The sequence below is a fragment of the Rosa chinensis genome, chromosome 5 (genome assembly GCF_002994745.2).
Source record: "Rosa chinensis cultivar Old Blush chromosome 5, RchiOBHm-V2, whole genome shotgun sequence".
Classification (NCBI taxonomy): Eukaryota; Viridiplantae; Streptophyta; class Magnoliopsida; order Rosales; family Rosaceae; genus Rosa; species Rosa chinensis.
In genome coordinates, this window is record NC_037092.1 from 38606580 (window position 1) to 38627814 (window position 21235).

A 21235-nucleotide genomic window follows, 5' to 3' on the forward strand; every position below is an offset into this window, starting at 1 on the left:
TTACATGCACCAACATTATAGTAAGAAGGCCCCTCATGAAGGTTTATGGAATGTGATATTTTTCGTTGGTATTAATCTTTTGATAGAATCACCTTATACTGTAGATACAAATGCGTATCACTATAGATAGAAACCTGTTTTACTTTAGATATAAACGTGTTTCTCTAGATACAAACCCGTTGCAGTAGGAGTAGTGATACTCTTAATCCCTTATGTTAGAACTTTATGTTGGTGGTCAATATGCAGTAGTAGCTAGTCATTAAGCCTGTGTCTCAAAATCACAACACAACAAGAACCCCCAACACCGAGGTTCTCCAGGAATGCAAAATCCCCGAAGTGGCATGTTTTTTAATGGAGCGCTCCCTCATAATGTCTTGTATGGTTACGGGTACCCACACATGCATGGACCAAGTTGGTTCAATCCAAGGTAGATCAAGACTTTGATTTGTTCTTCCGTTCATTGTTTTCGATCAATGAGTTCTTTGATTAAGCTCATTCAAATGAGATTGTTGATGCTTGTTGTTAACCTAATGACTCTTTTTGTGTAATGGATCAGAATGCATTTCTAATTGGAAACATTTCATAGTGCTAGTGCCTAGTTGACTGTAATTGCATGTTGAAACTGCACCAGCAAGAAAGAGTTTGGGACTATATCAGTCAGATGAGTTTCTGGGATGATGGTTAATGATCATTTGCTTTGCACTAGTCTTCAACCTATTTCATAACATAATTGCAGCGGTAATGCATGCTTTCTGGACTAGCTTTTCATTTGTATGTTTTCATATTCTGTAGACCTGCATAGTCTACTGCATTCCTTATCTTGAAGTCAACAAAAACATGTGTCGAATCTAGTATGGAGACATTTAGAATAAGATAAACTTAACAGAATCTGTTCCCGTTCTGCTATATTGCCATTCTGCTGCAGAATCTGTTCAAGATTTCAACAGCAGATACACTAAGGAACTACGACTTCTTAGCTGACGATTTAAGGCACAAATGAAGCACTAGCAGTTTTCCATAACACAAGCTAGTGCCGTAATTCTGAACCAGATTCTACATGTTATATACAGCCGAAAAGGCAAATGGATACAACACGATACCTATATATGAGAAAATAGTACACAAGTATTCCATTTATACAAAGAACCTTCAATCCAAGCACAATATGGGTCATTAGAAAATAGAAACTAATATTATGTTGAACTCCAGCACAGGAACTTCAGTGCAAAGCTACAAGCAAAGAACATATGGCTAATGTGACATGAGATACGTAACATACCATCTACATCAATGTGAAAAATAGTATGTAACTCCTCAGCTGCAAATGAGAAATACTTGTTTAAATTGTCAATCAGTGTCACCTAAAGTTGCCTATTAACCAACAATCAAAGAGGGTCCTATCTATCTCTCATTAGGCGACATATGTTGACGGTGATATACACTAGTCTTCTTGATTAATTTGTATACTAATAATGCCCTTATTTATGGATCAGAAGTATAGTAGAAATCTCTCAAATCCGTCAAATATTCAAATGGTTTGAAAAACAGTAGTCTTCTCATAACGTAGCTCTTGACCATTGAATGTTAATAGAATATTAATGAGAAAATAAGCATGGAGCTGGACCAAAGTCACACACAACATATATCTTTGCTCTCTCTCCACCCCACAGTTTTTCTCTCTCAAATTGAGAAGCGAGAAGCTAATCGAAATGGGTGTGCTAGATTATCTGCAAGACAATTTAACAATAAGCTCCAATCCCAAAAAGAAATGCAAGGCAATGCAGGCATCATCCAAAGCTCTCAATAAGCAACTTACCTTCGAAGCGGAGAAAGACAGAGGTAGCTACTACACTTCCAACACAGAAAAGAAGAAGAGAAGAACCTCTATCTGCAATCAATCAAAATAGTGGACACCCAAAACCTAATCAAACTAATCAACCCCCACTCTTCTTAGGAATACCCATCTTCTTTTCTGTCAGTTCCCCTTGCATATATTTAAACATAAAGAAAGACGGCAAATTTTAGTTTAACTACCGTAAACCCGAAACAAATTGCAGAAGCATTTTAATTCTGTATTAATAAAATGCATATACGTCCCAAATTCAGTCAATCTAATGCTTTTATACATCAATTCCATATATTCATCTCCACCACAAAATTACAAATTTAATTAATCTCAATATCCCAACAGAAAACATTCACAACTCAAAAGTTTGGAATTCCTACCATGTACCATTTCTGCCCAGACATTTCCCTTTTAATGACCTGCTGCTTCCTGCAGCCCTCCTTAGTTCCTCATAACCCCTTGCTTCATGGTTACATAGATCGAAGCATCGGATGAGTTGAACCCGGCTGGGGCTAAAGCTGTTGTGCTCAGCGGACCTGCAAATTCTTCAAAATAGACAAAGATAGACAAAGACAGTGAAGCATTTTACCCAGAAAACAAGGCCACCTCAGAGGAGGGTCAGGAGCTTCTTAGGTCACAAGTACCTAAACAGCTCCGGCATAGTTCTCTCCCAACTACTCTGCTCCTCAGCTTCATCAACGCCATCCTCTTTTGCATTCACAAAACCCTTAACTTCCTTTCAAACAAAAACCCAATTGCTTTCCCGGAAAACCCACGAATTGGTTTGTGTTCAAAGATTGGATTTTGGTTAGAGAGCGGAAAAGGAATGGTTTGGTTATAAAGTCGAGTGGCGAGAGGAGAGAAAGAACAGAAGTTATTTTGGGTCTGAGAAGAGTGGGGGTTTGGAGGGGAAAGGATGGGATAATGTTGTGGTTGCTGATACCTCCTCGGCTGTAAAACTTGTTTTACCCTAACGGCACCGTTAACTGCGAAATGACCTTCAGCCCCACCTTGAATTATTCAGTGGCTCTCCTCGCGCCACGTCGCCCCTCACAATGGCTGTAAGTTACAGCCAGTCTTATATGTATCCCTTTGTTTGAAAAAACAAAAATTATGGAATAAAAAAATAAATGAAACCTCCATTAGTTGCAGCATACCTTTTTGGAGATTAAAGGTTCATTTGTACCAGCCCGTGCATCATAAATGTGTACAGATGATGAGTTTCTATCACTGATGGCATGGCAAGCCTGGCTTTGACATCCCCTAGCTTGTTTGTAGACCCCACTCAACAGCACCAGGAACAAAGGATGTGTGAATCATGGCCATCATATCATAGTTGACAACATCATATATCTTCACAGAGGGATCGTTTGAAATTGTACAGCAAAGCAAACCATCAGCACTAACCTGCACAGCAAAGCCATGTCATGGTTCATGACTGCAATAATAACAAGATCTGAAAAAATGTCATGGTGCCTTGCCCAAATAAATGGGTGCACAATAAGCTGAAGCATTACAAACCAAAGCATCCACTGTTCTCCAGATCCTCATTTATACTAATGATTTCAGGACATGTCTTCAGTAGTCCTCATGAGAATGGGAATAGCATGACACATTTAAAAACCAAGAAGTATGAAGAAGTGGACATTATTTAAGGACTTAATTATTAACTTCAGACTAAGAAATTAGAGGACACAGAGTAAGAAGTCAATTTTGTCATCTCGGGGCGCAAAATGGGTAAAAGGTTTTGGGAAGACTATTGGATGAAGAAAAACAAATTTCTGCAACCCTTTTTTTGGATTACACAGATTGTGCTGCTATCACGATGTTCCCACTGTACCATTGTGTGTGAACCCTTCTTATATTGTCATAGGGTTTTGGGTTTCATGAGAATCTAAATGATGAAGAGGTAGGTGAGTTAACTGAATTATTTACTTGTTTCATGGGACATTTGGCTTTGTTGGAATCCAAATCATAATTGTTAGAAGAGATCTTGCTGATTCCATCTAGACCTGATAGAAGATTATGGAAGCTGGAGTCCTAAGGAGACTCCTCTGTTTATTCCCAGACCCTCACATTCAATTTGGAAAGCTGAAGTACCTCCTAAAGTACCTTGCAAGGTACGAGCTTCAGCTTGGATTATTGCTCATGGGAAGCTGAATACTTGTGATATGGTTCAGAGAAAATGGCCTTCTTGGTCTCTTTTACTCCATTGGTGAGTGATATGTAAAAATGACTGCAGATAGATCAGATGTTTTCCTGCTTCATTGTCCAATTGCAGTATCCTTGTGGGAGAAATTCTTTTATGAATCAAATGTAAACTTGGATATGCATACATCTTGCTGCCCTATTGTCTAAGAGATAGAAGTTTTTCAGAGGTCTGTTTTCAGGAAGATGTACCGGGATGGAAATTTGGAAATTTTTTGAGTTGCTGAACAGGGAAACCTTTGAGAGAATTAAGAGGTGAGGAGGTGGACCACATGTGGGAAACCGTTCGTTTCTGGGATTCACATTGGTGTCGATTTCTTCAAAATTTAGAGATAATTATTTTCAGGCCTTGATTGGAATGCGGCTCGCATCTACCATGTTGTTTGGTAAATTGTAACACAATTTGCTAGCTAAATAAGGGGACGAAAGTCCCCTGCATTGTGCTTTGCTTGTTTATTAGTAAAGAGAAAAAGTTGCTCATAAAAAAAAATTAAAAAAAAGAAGTTCACAAGTGGTTTTTAGTCTTTTATAGACACTAAAATGAAAAATGTTCTTTTTTGCATAGACAAAATGCAAAATTTCAGAAGTGTTTCAAAAACACATCTTCCATCAATCAGGATTGAAAGAAGATACACCAAAGTTTACTTAACATCTCTTAACACATTAACAAATTTAACAGGAAGTCAACATGTGACCTTTATGGGTTCCAATGAGTCTCCATATTCAGAATAGTTAAGAAGCAGGATAAATAGGAAACCAAGATTTCACAAGCATATGCATCTAGATGTATAATATATGAACAATGCCTGATTCCATGCTCATAATCAATCCATTGTAGATTAGAACAAAACAGTAATCAACCTAAAAGCAAGATGGCACATGGTATGCACGTAATGAGGTAATGAAGATAAACTTACAGCTAGGCCTTCAATGGGACCAAGGTGAGACCTAAAATGCTTCGCGAATTCAATGCCGATGGGCTTTTTCTTCCAAAACTTCAAATGTCCTGGTCAAAAGAGATAAATGAATGAGGAAAACAAAAGGTGTATCTATATATGTAATGAATTGAAGACAGCCAAAATTAGCTGAATGAAAATTTGTTAGGAGTAATATGCACCAATTCACCAGTCCAGGTAATAATATAAACTAGACAACATCTAGTTAGATTATAATAAAACTTAGATCCTCATTGGGCATTGCTGCTATAAATTATGCTTGTGAATGAAGAAAATTTGCATCCATGCTTGTACTTAAGACACTATTCAAAAGAACTATGTCGCAACTCGCATGATGAGTTAGTCGTGGAAACCCCTTCAGCTCAAACACACGCTTCACTTACAATGCATGACGTCCATTGTAAGAGCCAGAAAATAGTTCATCGTGATGTAACCAAATTAATTATAGATCTGTGTACACACACCGCCTTAGCCCAGCTTAATGACATCAAACCACTTACCGCAAAACTCCTTATAGAAGGCCACATTTTCTAAATGAGTCCAATCATGATGTTACCTGGAAACTTTTCCTGAATGCTTGATACTTGTCCTAATGGAACTTCTGTAAGGCAATCCAAACCAAAGTTTTCCAAATAGCCAATTATAGTAAAATAATACGCTACCAATGCAAATGTAGCAGACAACATGCACAATAAAAGTGGCAGATCTGTATAGCGATTTCATGCCATGAGAAAATATACCATCAACACTTCAGTGATGACAAATTTGGCCGCCGACACAGCAACATGAGTAACCTGATAAAGTAATCTGGGGTTCACATCCAAAACTAATTGGCAATGGATGGAGTGGCCCAAACCCTTATAAATCCATTGGCAAGGTCCAATTTTTCTCATATGGGATGTATATATTCTCAACACGCCCCCACATGTGTGGTGAATTTTCAAGCCATACTCGTGGACAACTTTGAGTGACATGGAGCCCGTGTAGCCACCAGGCATGCACACGTGGGATAACCCGCTTTGATACCATGATAAAGTAATCTGGGGTTCACATCCAAAACCAATTGGCAATGGATGGAGTGACCTAAACCCTTATAAATCCATAGGTGTTTAAGTATGAGATATTTGAGAGAGATTGAAGAGAGAATTGTATTTCATTATTGAGAATAGGAGCCCTATATATAGGGATTACAAAGTACATGTTCTAATATTACAAGGAATACTATTCCGAATAGGACTAGGAATTCTAGAACTTTCTCTCCTATTACAACTATGAAACTAATCAAAGTTTGATTAGGCACACAAAGTCGATTTTCCTTCAACACTCCCCCTTGTGCCGCTCAATCTTGGTGGTGACGCTTCGTCCGTTGCCTCGTTAAAAACCTTGCTCGAGTCAAAAACTCTGTGGGACAAAAACAAGCTCGAGGAGGAGAAAAAGAGTACAATACGTCCTTCACTCTTCGAGATCGAACATGTAGACATCATAACTCCCCCTGATGTTGATATCTCTCCCTGATTGCTACAATCGTGGGAGTTCGGATAACTTTCTCAATCCGATGCTCTTCACATGTTTCTCGAATGTGGATTTAGGTAACGACTTAGTGAATAAGTCCGCTACATTATACTCTGATCAGATTTGATTCACTTCAATCTTTAGAAGTGATTGTTGTTGCTGATTGTAAAAGAATTTAGGCGATATATGCTTGGTGTTGTCGTCCTTGATGAAACCTAACTTCATTTTCTCAATACAAGCTGCATTATCCTCATAAATGCATGTAGGTTCATCTGTGGTAGACTTCAAACCACAACCTCCTCGAATATGTCTAATTATAGATCTTAGCCATATGCATTCACGCACGGTTTCATGCAGAGCAATAATCTCTGCATGATTTGAGGAAGTAGCAACAAGAGTCTGTTTTGTAGACCTCCAAGATATCGCAGTGCTTCCCATGGTAAAGACATAACCAGTCTGAGCGACCTTTGTGAGGGTCAGAGAGATATCATGCATCAGCAAAACCCATCAAAACATCATTGTCGTTTTGATGGAGGGGAGTAGGGAGACGCTGGCCACCATGGACGGCGGTGGTAACATGGTCGACGGCAAACTCTTGGACGGCGACGTTTTGCCTCTTGGGGTCCGATCCCAAATTTCCGTCATTCCTTTTCTCTCTGTAGGAATAGAATAGGCCCATATCAATCTCACCTCTTAGGAATCGAAAGATTGTCTTTACACCAATCCAATGGCGGCGTGTTGGCGCAGAGCTATGTTGAGCTAACAAGTTCACTGTGAATGAGATGTCCGGTCTTGTGCATTGAGCTAAGTACAATAATGCGCCTATTGCACTTAAATAGGGAACTTCGGCCTCTAATGATTCTTCGTCCTCATCTTTGGACGAAACGGATCTTTTCCGAGCTCAAGACTACGGCTGATCATGGGAGTACTCACAGACTTTGCTTTATCTTCATTAAAGCGCCTTAGAATTTTCTGAGTATATGCAGACTGATGGATTAAAATCCCATCACTACGATGCTCGAGTTCTAAACCGAGACAAAACCGTGTTTTCCCAAGATCTTTCATCTCGAATTCGGATTTCAAATATTTAGCAGTTTCCTTCAACTCATCTAGAGTTCCAATTAGGTTCATGTCATCGACATAAACTACTACAATTGCAAATCCGAAACTTGTTCTTTTAATGAACACGCATGGGCATATTTCATTATTAGTATATCCCTTCCCAATCAAGTAGTCACTTAGACGGTTATACCACATCCGTCCGGATTGTTTTAATCCATATAGTGAGTGTTTTAATCTTATTGAAAACGCGCTCCGTTGTTTAGAGCCACTTGATTTGGGTAATTGAAGTCCATCTGGAATCTTCATATATATCTCTGAATCTAGATCCCCAAAGAGATATGCTATAACCACATCCATAAGCTGCATGTCAAGTTTTTCAGAAACTACCAAACTGACAAGGTAGCGGAACGTTATAATGTCCATTACGAGAGAATATGTCTCCTCGTAGTCGATTCCAGAGCGTTGTGAGAAACCTTGCGCCACGAGGCGGGCTTTATATCTAACCACCTCATTTTTCTCATTACGCTTTCTAACAAAGACCCATATATGGCCAACAGGTTTTACATCTGGGGGTGTCTGCGTTATAGGCCCAAATACCTGTCCCTTTGCTAGTGAATCCAATTCAGCCTGGATCTCATCTTTCCATTTAGGCAAATCCGCTCTTCGTTGACATTCTTCGACAAAGCGAGGTTCGATATCATCATATCCTATAATTCCTTTTGCAACATGATATGCAAATGCATCATCAATAGCCATAGAATTTCTATCAATCATCTCATGTACACTAGTGTAGTTCATGGAGATCTCTCTATTCTCAGGAATTGGTTCTGACATTGGAGCGTCCCCCAATGATGTCTCTTGGACATAACCATAATCCGGAATATTTTCATGAGATGGATTATTTACATCGATGATCAATGGATTATTTTGTGCCAAACTCGCTTTCTTTCTTGGGCGAGAATCCATCAAACCTATAGGTCTCCCGCTCTTCCTGGCAGGAACCATGGGCCTAGCCACAACGTCACCATCACTATGAGGGGGGACGTTGGCGCCATTCTCAGGTACTCTTGAGATGGCATCATGTCCTCTAATTTTGGGGACATCAATCCTGGCAGGCACGTTTGCAGCAGGTATATGTGATCTCGTCACTTTAGCGATATCAGAAAACACATCAGGCATCGATTCTGCTACGTTATGAAGATCGAGAATTCTCCGCACTTCAATTTCAGATTGTTCAGGTCGGGGATCAAGATGAGACAGAGTGGGGACAGACCACGACAATTCCTGTCGTTCATGTTGAACATTTATGTTCTTATCTCCCCCTAAATATGGAAGGATTGTCTTATCAAAATGACAATCCGCAAATCTAGCAGTAAAGAGATCGCCTGTCAAGGGTTCTAAGTAGCAGACAATAGTTGGAGCATCATATCCAACATAAATGCCTAATCGTCGTTGAGGACCCATTTTGGTGCGCTGTGGCGGCGCAATTGGCACATAAACTGCACACCCAAATATGTGTAAGTGTGAGACATCAGGCTCATACCCAGTCACCATCTGGGACGCAGAAAAGGGTTGAGTGGTAGTAGGCCTCAGACGAATAAGCACAGCGGCATGCAATATTGCATAGCCCCAAGCAGAAATAGGAAGATTGGTGCGCATTACCAATGCCCTAGCGACCATTTGTAGTCGTTTAATGGCAGCTTCTGCGAGACCATTTTGGGTGTGAACATGAGGAACAGGATGTTTAACTTCAATCCCAATGGACATGCAATAATCATCAAAAGTTTTTGATGTAAACTCCCCAGCATTATCTAATCTTATAGACTTAATAGGATGATCAGGGTGGTGAGCCCTTAACTTAATAATTTGGGCTAGGAGTTTAGCAAATGCAGCGTTCCTAGTGGACAAAAGCATGACATGTGACCAGCGTGTCGATGCATCAACCAACACCATAAAATATCGAAATGGTCCGCAAGGTGGTTGAATAGGTCCACAAATATCACCTTGGATTCTTTGAAAGAAAGATATATTTTCTTTAGTGTCCTTTGCATAGGATGGTCTCGATCCTAATTTGGCTAAAGAGCAGGCTTTGCAGAATGAATGATGGGCTTGAGAAACAACCAATGAGGATTTTTGGTTGAGCCACAAAGTCACAATTGTCTTTAGAAGTAAAATTTGGAGACAAAAGAGCATTGGTGGCATCAAAGCCACCTTTGGGCAGCAGGGGGACGACGGCGCCGGCCAAGGATGGCCGGGTTTGGGGTGAACTGCGCCGTGAGGCTTAGGGGCTCTTTCAGGGTCCAAAATCTGATTTTTACTTCTTTTCGTTCTGAAAAATGGATGTCCGTGCGAAGTCTTTAATATATGGATCATCATATCACGACCTGGATGTCCCAAACGGTCATGCCAAACCCTATATGTGTCGGAATCCCATTAATCATCTCTCATAACATGATTGGATTCAATTATTCGAATAGTGGTTGCATACAACCCACTAGATCGACACATAAGTTTCTCTAAGACTCTTTTATGTCCGTAGTCATTAGAGGTGATGGAAAGGAACTCTTGTCCATTCTCACAATGTGTTTCCACATGAAAACCATTGGCTCTTATATCTTTAAAGCTCAATAGGGTTCTTCTTGCCCTAGGAGCATAAAGAGCTTCGGTGACATTTAAAGTTGTGCCATTTGGCAACATAAATTGGGTTGGTCCTCTACCATGAATCAATTAAGATGATCCAGCCATTGTAGTCATTGAAGATCGAGAAGGCGTCATCCATAAAAATAGTTGCCTATTTTGAAGGATGGTATGTGTAGTTGCACTATCCACGAGGCATTCTAGCTCACCGGGAAACATACTGAAAAAATAATAAAGTTCGAAACTAAAATATGTCCAAGACATTGAATAAAATAAATCGAGACTTTATTAATAATAGCCAATGATTACATCAAAGTTTCCATAGTCTAATCCAATATAAGAATCAAATTCAGACAAATCGTAGTCACTCTATCCGTTTGGTAACTCCAATCAAATATGACCAGGAAAGTAGAGAGAGATGTCGGTGGAGCGAGGCTCTCTTAAGTACCACTAATCTCAATGACTTTCCTAGACATCATACTTCATTGGGTGCGCCATATGAGAAAGAGTTAATAAAATTGTCATGTATTGACTAAGGCATATCGCCATTACATAATTCTTGGAAAAAATAAAGGACTACACTAATCAAAATCTGCAGCATCCTTGTGCAATTCTTTGTCAGATTTGAAGTCTGCTATGGTGAGATTGACGTTGGCATCATCACCATCTTCTTCTTCTTCGGCAAGATAGGCTTCATGCTCTCTAAAGTCTCTATATGCCTTGTAATGCGCAGCTAATTGATTGCTTGCATTGCATTACTTGAACCAATACTCACTTGATCCACATCGATGACACACATCAATGTGATTGCCTCCCTTTAATTGAGGTGCATTGTTTGCACTTGGGTGGCGTCCCCTAGAGGAGTTGGTGCCATTCCCACGGCCTTGGGCTGTTCCACCACGTCCTGGAGCCCCACGGCCATCTCTCCCATGTTGCCATGTATTGCCACGTGTTTGTCCTTCAATTTGACGATTACCTTCCTTTGTAGGGCGGTTATATGGACCAAAACGTCCGTTGTGTCCCTTATTTTTAGGGTTCCGCTCCTTGCACCCTCCTTTGGGTGTATTATTATAATTCACCACTTGAAAGCTCTTAGTTCTGACAGGTCTTGAATTATAATTCTTCACGAGGATATTATCATGTTTTTCAGCTATAGCCATAACATTAATTAGCTGATGAAACCTCGTGATCCGTCCAGTATTATACTTGTTTCGATATTGCTTTGATACCAAAATTGCAGAGACGGGAAAGGTGGAGAGAGTTTTCTCAATTAGCTCTTGCTCTGTGACAGGTTGTCCATAGAACCCTAACATGCTTTTGAGGCGTACAGCTTCTGAATTAAATTCAGCTATGGACTTGAAGTCGGCGAATCGCAGATTGCTCCATTGAACTTTCAAGTCGGGGAGGAGGGAGTCCTTGACATTGCCAAAACGCTCTTCTAGCGCAACCCATAATTCTCTAGCATCCTTAATTGCCATGTACTCCAATCGGAGTGATTTATCCATATGGCGTCTCATCAAGATGAGAGCGGTGGCATTATTTGTAGCCGTACGCTCAAATATGAGCTCGGGGTTTGGTGCCTGAATTACGGGTAGGATCCCTTTTGAAGTGAGGTGGTTCTCAACATCCGTGACCCAACTATGATATTCCGAGCCAGTTGAGTCAAGTATAGGAAAGTCAAGCTTCGGCTTCGACATCCTGAAATAAGAAGAAGAAGTATATTAGTTTCAGAGTTAATAACTTCCATGACAACTAAATAATAAGATTTCCGAGCTATGCTACCAAGAAATCGATTTCCAAGAATGATTGGATTAGACCGAAACAATGATGTTTATATGGTCATAAATCGATGCTTACGGACGCTCTTAGTCCGAAGTCTTACAAACACTCTTAGTTCGCTAATAGCATGAATCCCCACGATTCCGCTTTTCAAGAATCGAACCCACGTTATAAGAAAGGTGGGATGAAGAAGAAGGGAGGTTGCAAGTCCCCGAAGAAAAAGGAGAAATTAAATTTCAAAAGCGGTAACTTTAATATAAAAAACTTGTTATTTTGTAGCTTGAAAACTTGAAAGCTTGGGTTGATGTAGATCGAGTTGGTGTCGATTGGGAGGTCTTGGTGGCTCGGTGGTGATGTGTAGCCAGTTGGTAGTGCAACAGCAAGGTATACGGGCAGCAAGGGCTGCGGTGATGCTACAGGGGCAACAGTGGTGCACGGTGGTCCGGAAAAACTGCAAGTGCAGCTAAGACGCAGGAGGAGGCTGGGCCGAGAGGTGCTGCAAGGCTGTAGGAGCAGCGATGCAGGGCTGCAGGCGCACGGGCGCCCAGGCGAGTAGCAGCGAGCTCGGTAGGTGGCAGCAGGCGTGCCGCAGGTGCTGCAGGGAGCAGTAGGTGGTAGGGCTAGCGCGAGCTAGGTGCAGCGATGGTGAAGAAGATTTTCGGGTTTTGGTTTTTGTTTTGTGGTTAGAACTCGCGCTGATAACGTGTTTAAGTATGAGATATTTGAGAGAGATTGAAAAGAGAATTGTATTTCATTATTGAGAATATGAGCCCTATATATAGGGATTACAAAGTACATGTTCTAATATTACAAGGAATACTATTCTGAATAGGACTAGGAATTCTAGAACTCTCTCCTATTACAACCATGAAACTAATCCTAGTTTGATTAGGCACACAAAGTCGATTTTCCTTCAACAATAGACAATGTCCCATTTTTACCATATGAGATGTATATATTATCAACATAACCATATGTCTCGATGCATATAACTCTTTTCATACCTGTTGATGCCGCCAAATTAAGAAAACAAAAACATACATGTTGAGAAATAGTACTAAACAAAGCTCTTGGCAAAGACAAACAAAATCGATCATCAAAAATTTGCATTTGAACTCACGACAGATTAAAGTGACTCCTCAACTTAACACATAGATTTGCTAAGTTGACATGAGCATAGGGTTTAGGGTTTAAGTTGTATGGACTATGGAGCCAACTAACACAGATTTCCTATCACAAATTGCGGAACTCAAACGGAAATTAAAACCTATAATTCAATTTCTCAAATTAAAAGTTCAAGTCCGATCCAGAGAAGACTAGTTTAAGAGTATAGTGATGTTATACATGAGAGCGGAGGGGAGGGAGTCGAGGTAAGCCTGCTCGAACTGAAGAGGGCGCTTAGGCAGAGCTCGAGGGGCTGGGCCAGGCCCGACTATCGGCTCCTCCTCACTCTCCGCTGCGATCGCGTTACCGTTCTGAGGCTCCTCCTCCATGTTTGCTCCTGCTCAAAGCTTGAACTACAGTGAGGCTGAGAAGCAATGTGTGTCGAAGTCTGAGCGTCGCCGAAAGTAGGCCGGAGCTTGGACGGAACTAGACTGCTTTTTTTGACTGAAAAATGGTGCAGTGGTCTGTAATTGGGTGGTGATTTGTTTTGAAACGGAGAAAGAAGGCAGAGCGGTCGATTCAGACCCGAAAGAAAGATAAACAAAAACCCGACTTCAAATTCTTGATTGATCATAATGGGATCATGTGTTTCCGAATTAGGATAATCTCGATTTAGCACACTCCTTTTTATTCTTTTTATTACAATGGAGACTCAGGGCCTCAAACACAATTGCACGCTAAATTAGTACAAGTAGTGGCAACAACATGACTTCAAAGACAACAAATTAATGACAATAAAGAAAAACAAAGTAATGATCAAAATACAAGAAGCATACAACATATATAAAAGTAACAATTTAAAAAGTTCTAGCCAAGAAGATTGTTCCTGATGGTGTGCAATTCAGATACAACATCACTTATATCCTTTCGGTTTGTTGGGGATTCAGCAGAACATGCAATTCCAATTCCAAATATCAACGTCAAGCACTCTTCAATCTTCTGTGGTGGACTTGCGATGGGTTGATTGCGAGCTTCATCGATAGTGGTGATGCCTCCTTCAAGTAGTGAATCCGTAATCTCCTCAACATGTTCAGGTAGAGCCATCTTCACAAAGTTATGAAGATTCAAGCCGTCATTGAACATAGGATCAGTAGGTCTCTTCCCAGTAAACATTTCTAATAAGAGAATGCCAAAGCTGTACACATCCCCATATGTTGACACCTCACTTCCCATACCATACTCTACAGTTCAAACAATAATATCACTAATATTTGTCACTACAACTGTACATAAAATAAAATAGCTCTCAATGAATTATGTAATAGTAAAGAAGATGAGAAATTTGTGAAGCATATGAGAATAATTACCTGGAGCAGCATAACCAACCGATCCTCTTATTCCAATGGAGCTTGATTGATTTCCAGAAACGTTATCAGTTAATTTTGAGAGAAACCTTGCCAACCCAAAGTCGGAAACATGTGCAGTCAGCTCTTTGTCCAAAAGAACATTACTTGGTTTGAGATCACAATGAACTATTGGTGTTTCACAATGATCGTGAAGATAATCCAATGCAGAAGCAACATCAATGGCGATATCGAGCCTCTGGACAAGACTTAAAGTTTTGGGTGCATCTATTACCGTTTCAATTCCACTGGTTAGATGCAACCACTCTTCTAAGCTCCCATTTTCCATGAATTCATAAACTAGAGCCTTGAAATCATTCCCACGAAAATCAACACTTGAACATGCAGTTATAATCTTGACTAGATTTCGATGCCTGATGTTTCTCAGTGCGTCACATTCAGCTATGAAACTCTTTGAAGCCCCCCTGTATAACATGTTAAGTACCTTTACAGCAACAACTCTATCAAGATCGAGAATTCCTTTGTACACAGTACCAAAACCACCCTCACCAATCAAATTAGTGGGAGAAAACTCATCAGTTGCTTTTAGGAGCGTAGCATATGAGACTCGCAAAACCGAGTTCCCCAAAGTGCTCAACTCAATTGCTTTCCTTTTCTTACAATGAAGTAAAAAGGATAGCATTATAGCAATTACCAACAAAGTAAACCCGGATACTAAAGCCATAACTATTTTTATTGTGCGAGACAAACCTCTTGCTTTAGACACTTCAGATTTGCACACAGGTAGTTGAAGCTCTGCAATACCTCCGCAGAGTGCAGCATTTCCAACAACTGATGTTGCACTTGCATTCTTAAAAACACCTTCAATTGGTACTCCCCCCCATAAGTGATTGAAGGATAGGTTCAAATACTCCAAGTTTCCAAAGTCCTTAAAAACAGTGGAATATGTCCTGACAAATTATTTCGAGAAAGGTCTAAATCTCGAAGGCCTCTCAAGTTCTTCATAGATGAGGGAATGAGCCCCTTGAAGTAATTTCCTTGCAAGTATAGTCCTTCTAAACTCTCACAATCACCGAGGCTATTAGGAAGCTCTCCCGATAACATGTTCTCAGAAACGTCAAGTACGCCTAGATTCCTCAACTTGCCGATCTGCACAGGAAGGGAACCAACAAAGTGGTTTCTGGACAAGTCGAGAGAAATTGATAAGGAGAGGAGGCCAATAAGTAGTTGCTGGGGTATTGTACCATTAAGGTTATTTTGAGAAAGATCCAGTTCCAACAACTCGTGGCATTTCTCTAGACTCGAAGGGATGCTGCCGCTAAGATTATTTGCTAGCAAGTAAAGACGGCTTAACATGGTTAAATTTCCAAGAGAAGATGGAATGCTTCCTGATAATTGGTTGTAGTCAAGATACAATTCCCCAAGCGTCGAAAGCTTCCCAATGTCAGCGGGGATGCTACCAGTGAAGGAGTTTACCTCCAAAATCAGTGATTGCAAATTCACAAGATTTTCTAAACCAGTTGGGATGCTTCCATGTAGTTGGTTTCGTTCAACCCAAAGCATTTGAAGACTGGTTGAAAGATTGGATATTGATGTGGGCAATGTCCCTCCGAAATTATTGAAGCCTAAACCCAACCGTCTTAACTGTGTGGCATTCATCAACTCTGAGACAAAGCTCAGGTCGCCTTGTTTACCGCTTCCGAGATGATTAGACAGAACAATGAATGTTCTGAGGTTATGAACCTTTTGCAAATTGGGCACTTGTCCAGTTAGATTGTTACGTCCAACATTGAACGACACGAGACTTGTTCCATTGGATATCGACACAGGAATGACCCCAGTAAATTCATTATCATTAATGTTAAAGACCTTGAGGTTAAGAAATGCAGTGGTCAAGTGTGAGGGAATACTCCCCTGAATTTGGTTAAAAGCCACATAAAAAGTAACAATAGCCGATAAGTTGTAAATGGAAGGAGGGATGGTACCAGACAACTTATTTTGGCCCAACGAGAAAAAGGTTAACATTTTCAATTGGCCTAGAGAACTAGGTATGCTCCCCACTAAGTTGTTATCAAATGCAGCAAATACTGTAAGAGATGAAAGGTTCCCCAAGGAAGGAGAGATTTCTCCCGTTAGATTGTTAGATTGTAAAACAAGTTTTTGAAGCTTAGACAAGAAACCAAGATTGGAAGGAATTTCACCCGCCAGTTTGTTGCGACTAAAGGAGAGAGAGATGAGGTTGAAGCAATTGGATATGTTGGCAGGAATACGGCCAATAAATGAGTTATTCTCTAAATCCAATACCTGTAACCTACGCAAATGCCCAATTTGTGGAGGAATTTCTTGAGAGAAGCTATTGTTATGGAGGCGAAGATCCCTTAGAAAGCTCAGATTTCCTATGTGTGGGGATATGGAGCCAGCCAGGCCTTGGGAGTTGAGGTCCAGCATGGTGACTCTCTGACGATGCCTTGAACTGCAAGTGACACCGTGCCACAAGCAGAAGTGAATGGAGTTATTCCAGGAGCTCAGGACGCGGTTGGGATCATGCTGTATGTTGCCTTTGATGGATAAGAGTGCCAGCCTATCGGTTTCATTTCCTTTCAGCCTAGAGGTGAAGGGTTGGTCCAAATGCATGGAGGAGTTAAGACAGCAAACAAATATTGCACTTGAAAGAGAGCATACTATTAAGATCACTTCCACAGCCAAAACCCGCATCTTGTTCGAACTTGCTTGAAACTGAGTCATGGGTATTTGTTTGTGAAATTTGCTATTTCCATTTGAGACATGTCAAAAGTAATTCAAGGATCAGATCATAGCAGCAGAAAATTGACTTGGCTGCTTATTGATTGTTCATACTTTGGAGTGACCCATCGTCTTTGCTTTTGATGAAAAGAAATGACCTGCGAAGGTTCGGCGTGAAGATATCGAATTTCATGTTGCTTTTCTAGACTTTATGCTTTATCTTCCAATGTTGAAAACAAAGGTAGATCATTTTTGGAAGATTCTGGTATAACTTAAAAGTGAGAAAACGTTTACAGACCCAGCCAAAGTCTTCTATCACTCCTTGAATCACTCATTTACAATAATAAGGGAAAAAATAAATTTCCCTTAATTTAGGTACAAACCAATAGCTACTCTATCGATCCTATACCAATTGACAATGAGAACAAGACCTATACAGAAAGTAAAGCTCAGTAACAGTAGTGTGCATGCATGACTTCCATTAGTAACAGAAATTGTGAATGTATGACTTCCAATATCTACTAATATTGCTTTTATATACTATTGAAAGGCTGAATCGAAGGACTGAAGTTTTGATAAGAATACGGGCTTGTATCTCAACAAATCTGTCTCCATTTACTTGCAACGAATCAGGACGGTACCTATATTCCTGCAGTAAGAAACATCGACTGATTTCTAATACAAATCTGGACTTGTTATAAAAATAGGATTGAAAGTAGGGATTAGTCTAATGTCTGTATTCAGTATATATGAAAGTAACTGGAATTACACATAAATTGGCTACGACTTGAATTAAATTTCCAATGTCGGATTGATAACACAAAGCTCCAACACTAGCCAATCATCAAAATAAAACTTTGGTAATTTGATTTTGTGTGCTGCTATAATCACCCTGTCAAATTCTTTGTTTACTCTGTATATGTCTGATTTATTGAAATGCATAGGGTTTCATATTGCAATTAAGGATAATAATTTATTGAAATTTACCTTATCCTACAAAACACTTGCACGATCCTATACGGCTAATAAATTTCATAATTTTCGTTAAACCTTACACACCTTATTTCTCAACCTCCATAATCAAATTTCAGTGTTTATAATTCATGAATCCTAACATATTGTATTTTGTGTTTTGTTCAGTACAACTTCACCGAACAACATTATACTATTTGGTAGAGGTTTTAAGCTCAAATTTGCACATGTGGTTTCAAAATGGCTAACTTCAGTCTTGTGGTTTGATTAATTAGTCAATCATACTACAAAAACAGAGTCATGACTCATATGGAGGGTTAAAATTGTAGGACACAGGATGTTGATTACACCTATACTATAGAGCGAATCACTTCTGTCAAAAAAAAAAAAAAATCAATTCTATCAAGTCAATAACATGAATAAATTACAACTTTGGAACTTTGCCCACAACAAATGTCCTTCGACTGCTCGACAACTCATCATAGAGTATTCCCAGATATGTTTATTTCAACCGATGAAAGAAATTAACCCACAATGAGGGCATCTATTTTCCAAAGAATATAATCAGCAACTATGAAATCACATCTATTTGGATTCCAAAGACCAAGACCAAGATCAAGTTCAGTTCATAATGTATATGTTGATTTTTCTCACTATGGCATTTCTTAATTGCCGGGAAAGAGGGAAAAGAAAAACAAGAACAAGACCAAGACCAAGACCAAGATCAAGTTCAGTTCATAATGTATATGTTGATTTTTCTCTATATGGCATTTCTTAATTGCCAGGAAAGAGGGGTAAGAAAAACAAGACGCGTCAAAACAAATTTATATAGATGCTCTATTCCTAATGTCGGGTTATGTCGCAATCATAAATCATAGTGTTGTTTTACTGAACCAAAATGACGCAGTCGGAAAGATCACCTAAGGTTTACAAGCAATAAACCTAGAACAAAGTTCTTGAAGTCCACCAGAGATAAAAGATAAATCTCAATTTAATTGATAATATGATAAAAGATGTGTTCTGCAGCCGCTTAAGGCTGCTTAAATAAGAGAAAATAAACCCTAGGGCGACTAACAATGAAACCCTAAAGCCCATGGGTAAAAACGAAAACAATCCAAAATAGACTAGAAAATCAAAATTCAGAAAAAAATAGAAAAACTGCGTTTTGAGGCCCTAAACGATCCCGGAAGCTCGAAAAAGCCCATAGCTCATAGCTAAGCAATGAGTCTTGTTCCTGGCACGATTCCCTTTCCGGAAAGCTATGATGCGCCCCAATCGGACACCGAGCTCATTCGTGGCTACTAGTACCTTTTCGTTTTCCCCCTTTTGCGCGATCAAACTGCTCCTCGAATTGGGCTGCCATCTGTTCTACATCACAAAACTTATCAAGTCCCAAGTCCTATCATATTACTTGAAGCAGAGCTCACTTATCAAGTCCCAAGTCCAACAGATGCAATCTACTTCACAAGTTTTATTTAATCAATCAAAAAACCAACGCAAAATGTCATCATCACCAAATGAGATAAAATAAAGAGTGAACTAGAAAATATAGCAAATGGTATTCGGGATGAACTTTGACACGGAGCTGACTAGAAACTCAGAAGCTAAAAATTTCATTAATGGCTGTTGTCATACCAGGGCAGAGGCGGAGCCACATAGGGGCACAGTGGGTCACGGGACCCACTGACTTTTTAACATACAAATAAAATTTAGTTACATTTGATCAGTAAGTGCTATCTTGGTGCAGTGGTGGATTTGTTTTTGCTAGTAAGGAGGTCTAGGGATCAATTCTCTTTAGCAGCATTTTTTTTTCTGGTATGTTGTGTGTTGTGTTGTTGAAATTATGAATGGATCACTTCAATTCCTTGAAGTAACTTTTTCCCTTTTTGAATTTATGTTGTTGCTTGTTTCTAGTTCGTGTTGTTTTATGCTTAGTTAATTATAAAAAAAAAATTTATTAAATAATTATAGATGTTTTTCTTTACTTAATATATTCACTAGCCATGTCAATTGGCTTTTATTTTTATTTTTTTAAATTAAAAAAAGTTACAAAAGTTTCTCCTTTTTTCATGGGAGATATTGCAATATTTTGAAATATGATATAATCAATTGACTATCTTATCCTCATATAGAAATAATTTATTTATTAATATCTATACTATGTGAGGGCATATACGGTAGTTCAAAAATTTAACTATTCCTTCAAGAATTTTCTTAATTATATAAGATAGGAAAAAATATCGTTTTAGTCACTCAACTTTCACTTGATTGACATTTTGGTCACTCATGTTTATAAAATCTCACTTTAGTCACCCAACTTTAACTCCGACTATCACTTTAGTATAAAAGAAAATCAAATACTATTGCATTTTGTTAAATGATTGTTGGATCTTATTTACTGAGAAAATATTTTACTAATATAGATAAGGATACTGTTTTGAAATGATTTTAAAATAAGAAATCATGTCGATGACAATAATCAAGTTAATAGATAGAAATTTTGATTTAGAAATTTTATATGTTTTGATATATCTATTTGTGCCCTAGTAAACTTAAAGTTCTGGCTCCACCACTGTGCCAGGGAGTTGAACCTGGAAATGTTTGGGTAAGTACACATCAGTAGCTAAGTTTTATCTTTAGCTGGGATCTACAGGGATGCAGCCAGGCATATATCAAAAATGTGAAGCACAGACAAAAAGGTAGGCCGCAAGTTCAGCTTCAGAAATCTCAAAGTACTGAAGAGCAAGTGACCAACGCTGATACCTTGTTCCTCCCCAAAAATGTAATACATGCTCCTATGTTCCTCTTTCCTACCTCCAGTTTTTAGCTCCGATTTAGTCATCCTTACAGTGCTGAACCAATGGTGACCATAAGTAAAAATATGGATATAAAAATACCTGAATGCAATCTGTTCCCACCAAATGTCACCAAAACAACCACCAACCTTGTTCAGACAGAAAACTGGTCTACCATCTATGATAATTTTAAGACTTGGGGACAGTAACATTTAAAATTTTCACATCTTGGTGGGGCTTGTCATCCTTGTTTGTCTT

The 21235-nt window shown here is 39.3% G+C and overlaps 1 protein-coding gene and 1 long non-coding RNA gene across 2 annotated transcripts; both read right to left on the reverse strand.

Annotated features, from left to right (window-relative positions):
• Positions 1-874: 874 nt before the first annotated feature.
• On the reverse strand, positions 875-2801 carry LOC121049363. Its single transcript, XR_005799721.1, has 2 exons — positions 1817-2801; positions 875-1727 (listed from the first exon to the last, which is right to left on the reverse strand). It is a non-coding gene; the product is annotated as an uncharacterized LOC121049363 (long non-coding RNA).
• Positions 2802-13913: 11112 nt separating this feature from the next.
• Positions 13914-17122, reverse strand: LOC112203789 (probable LRR receptor-like serine/threonine-protein kinase At3g47570). Its single transcript, XM_024344711.2, has 3 exons — positions 15380-17122; positions 14472-15329; positions 13914-14345 (listed from the first exon to the last, which is right to left on the reverse strand). Exons 1-3 carry the CDS (start codon positions 17100-17102, stop codon positions 13972-13974), a joined length of 2955 nt encoding a protein of 984 aa, XP_024200479.1. The 5' UTR covers positions 17103-17122; the 3' UTR covers positions 13914-13971.
• Positions 17123-21235: the final 4113 nt, after the last annotated feature.

Excerpts from the sequence above, each read along its gene's own strand:
- LOC112203789 (XM_024344711.2), bottom strand. The coding sequence starts at position 17,102 with ATGCATTTGGACCAACCCTTCACCTCTAGGCTGAAAGGAAATGAAACC. Across the intron at positions 15,330-15,379 it reads AAGGACTTTGGAAACTTGGA|GTGTTTTTAAGAATGCAAGT; the intron begins GTATTTGAACCT and ends TACCAATTGAAG. Across the intron at positions 14,346-14,471 it reads GGTTGGTTATGCTGCTCCAG|AGTATGGTATGGGAAGTGAG; the intron begins GTAATTATTCTC and ends TTTGAACTGTAG.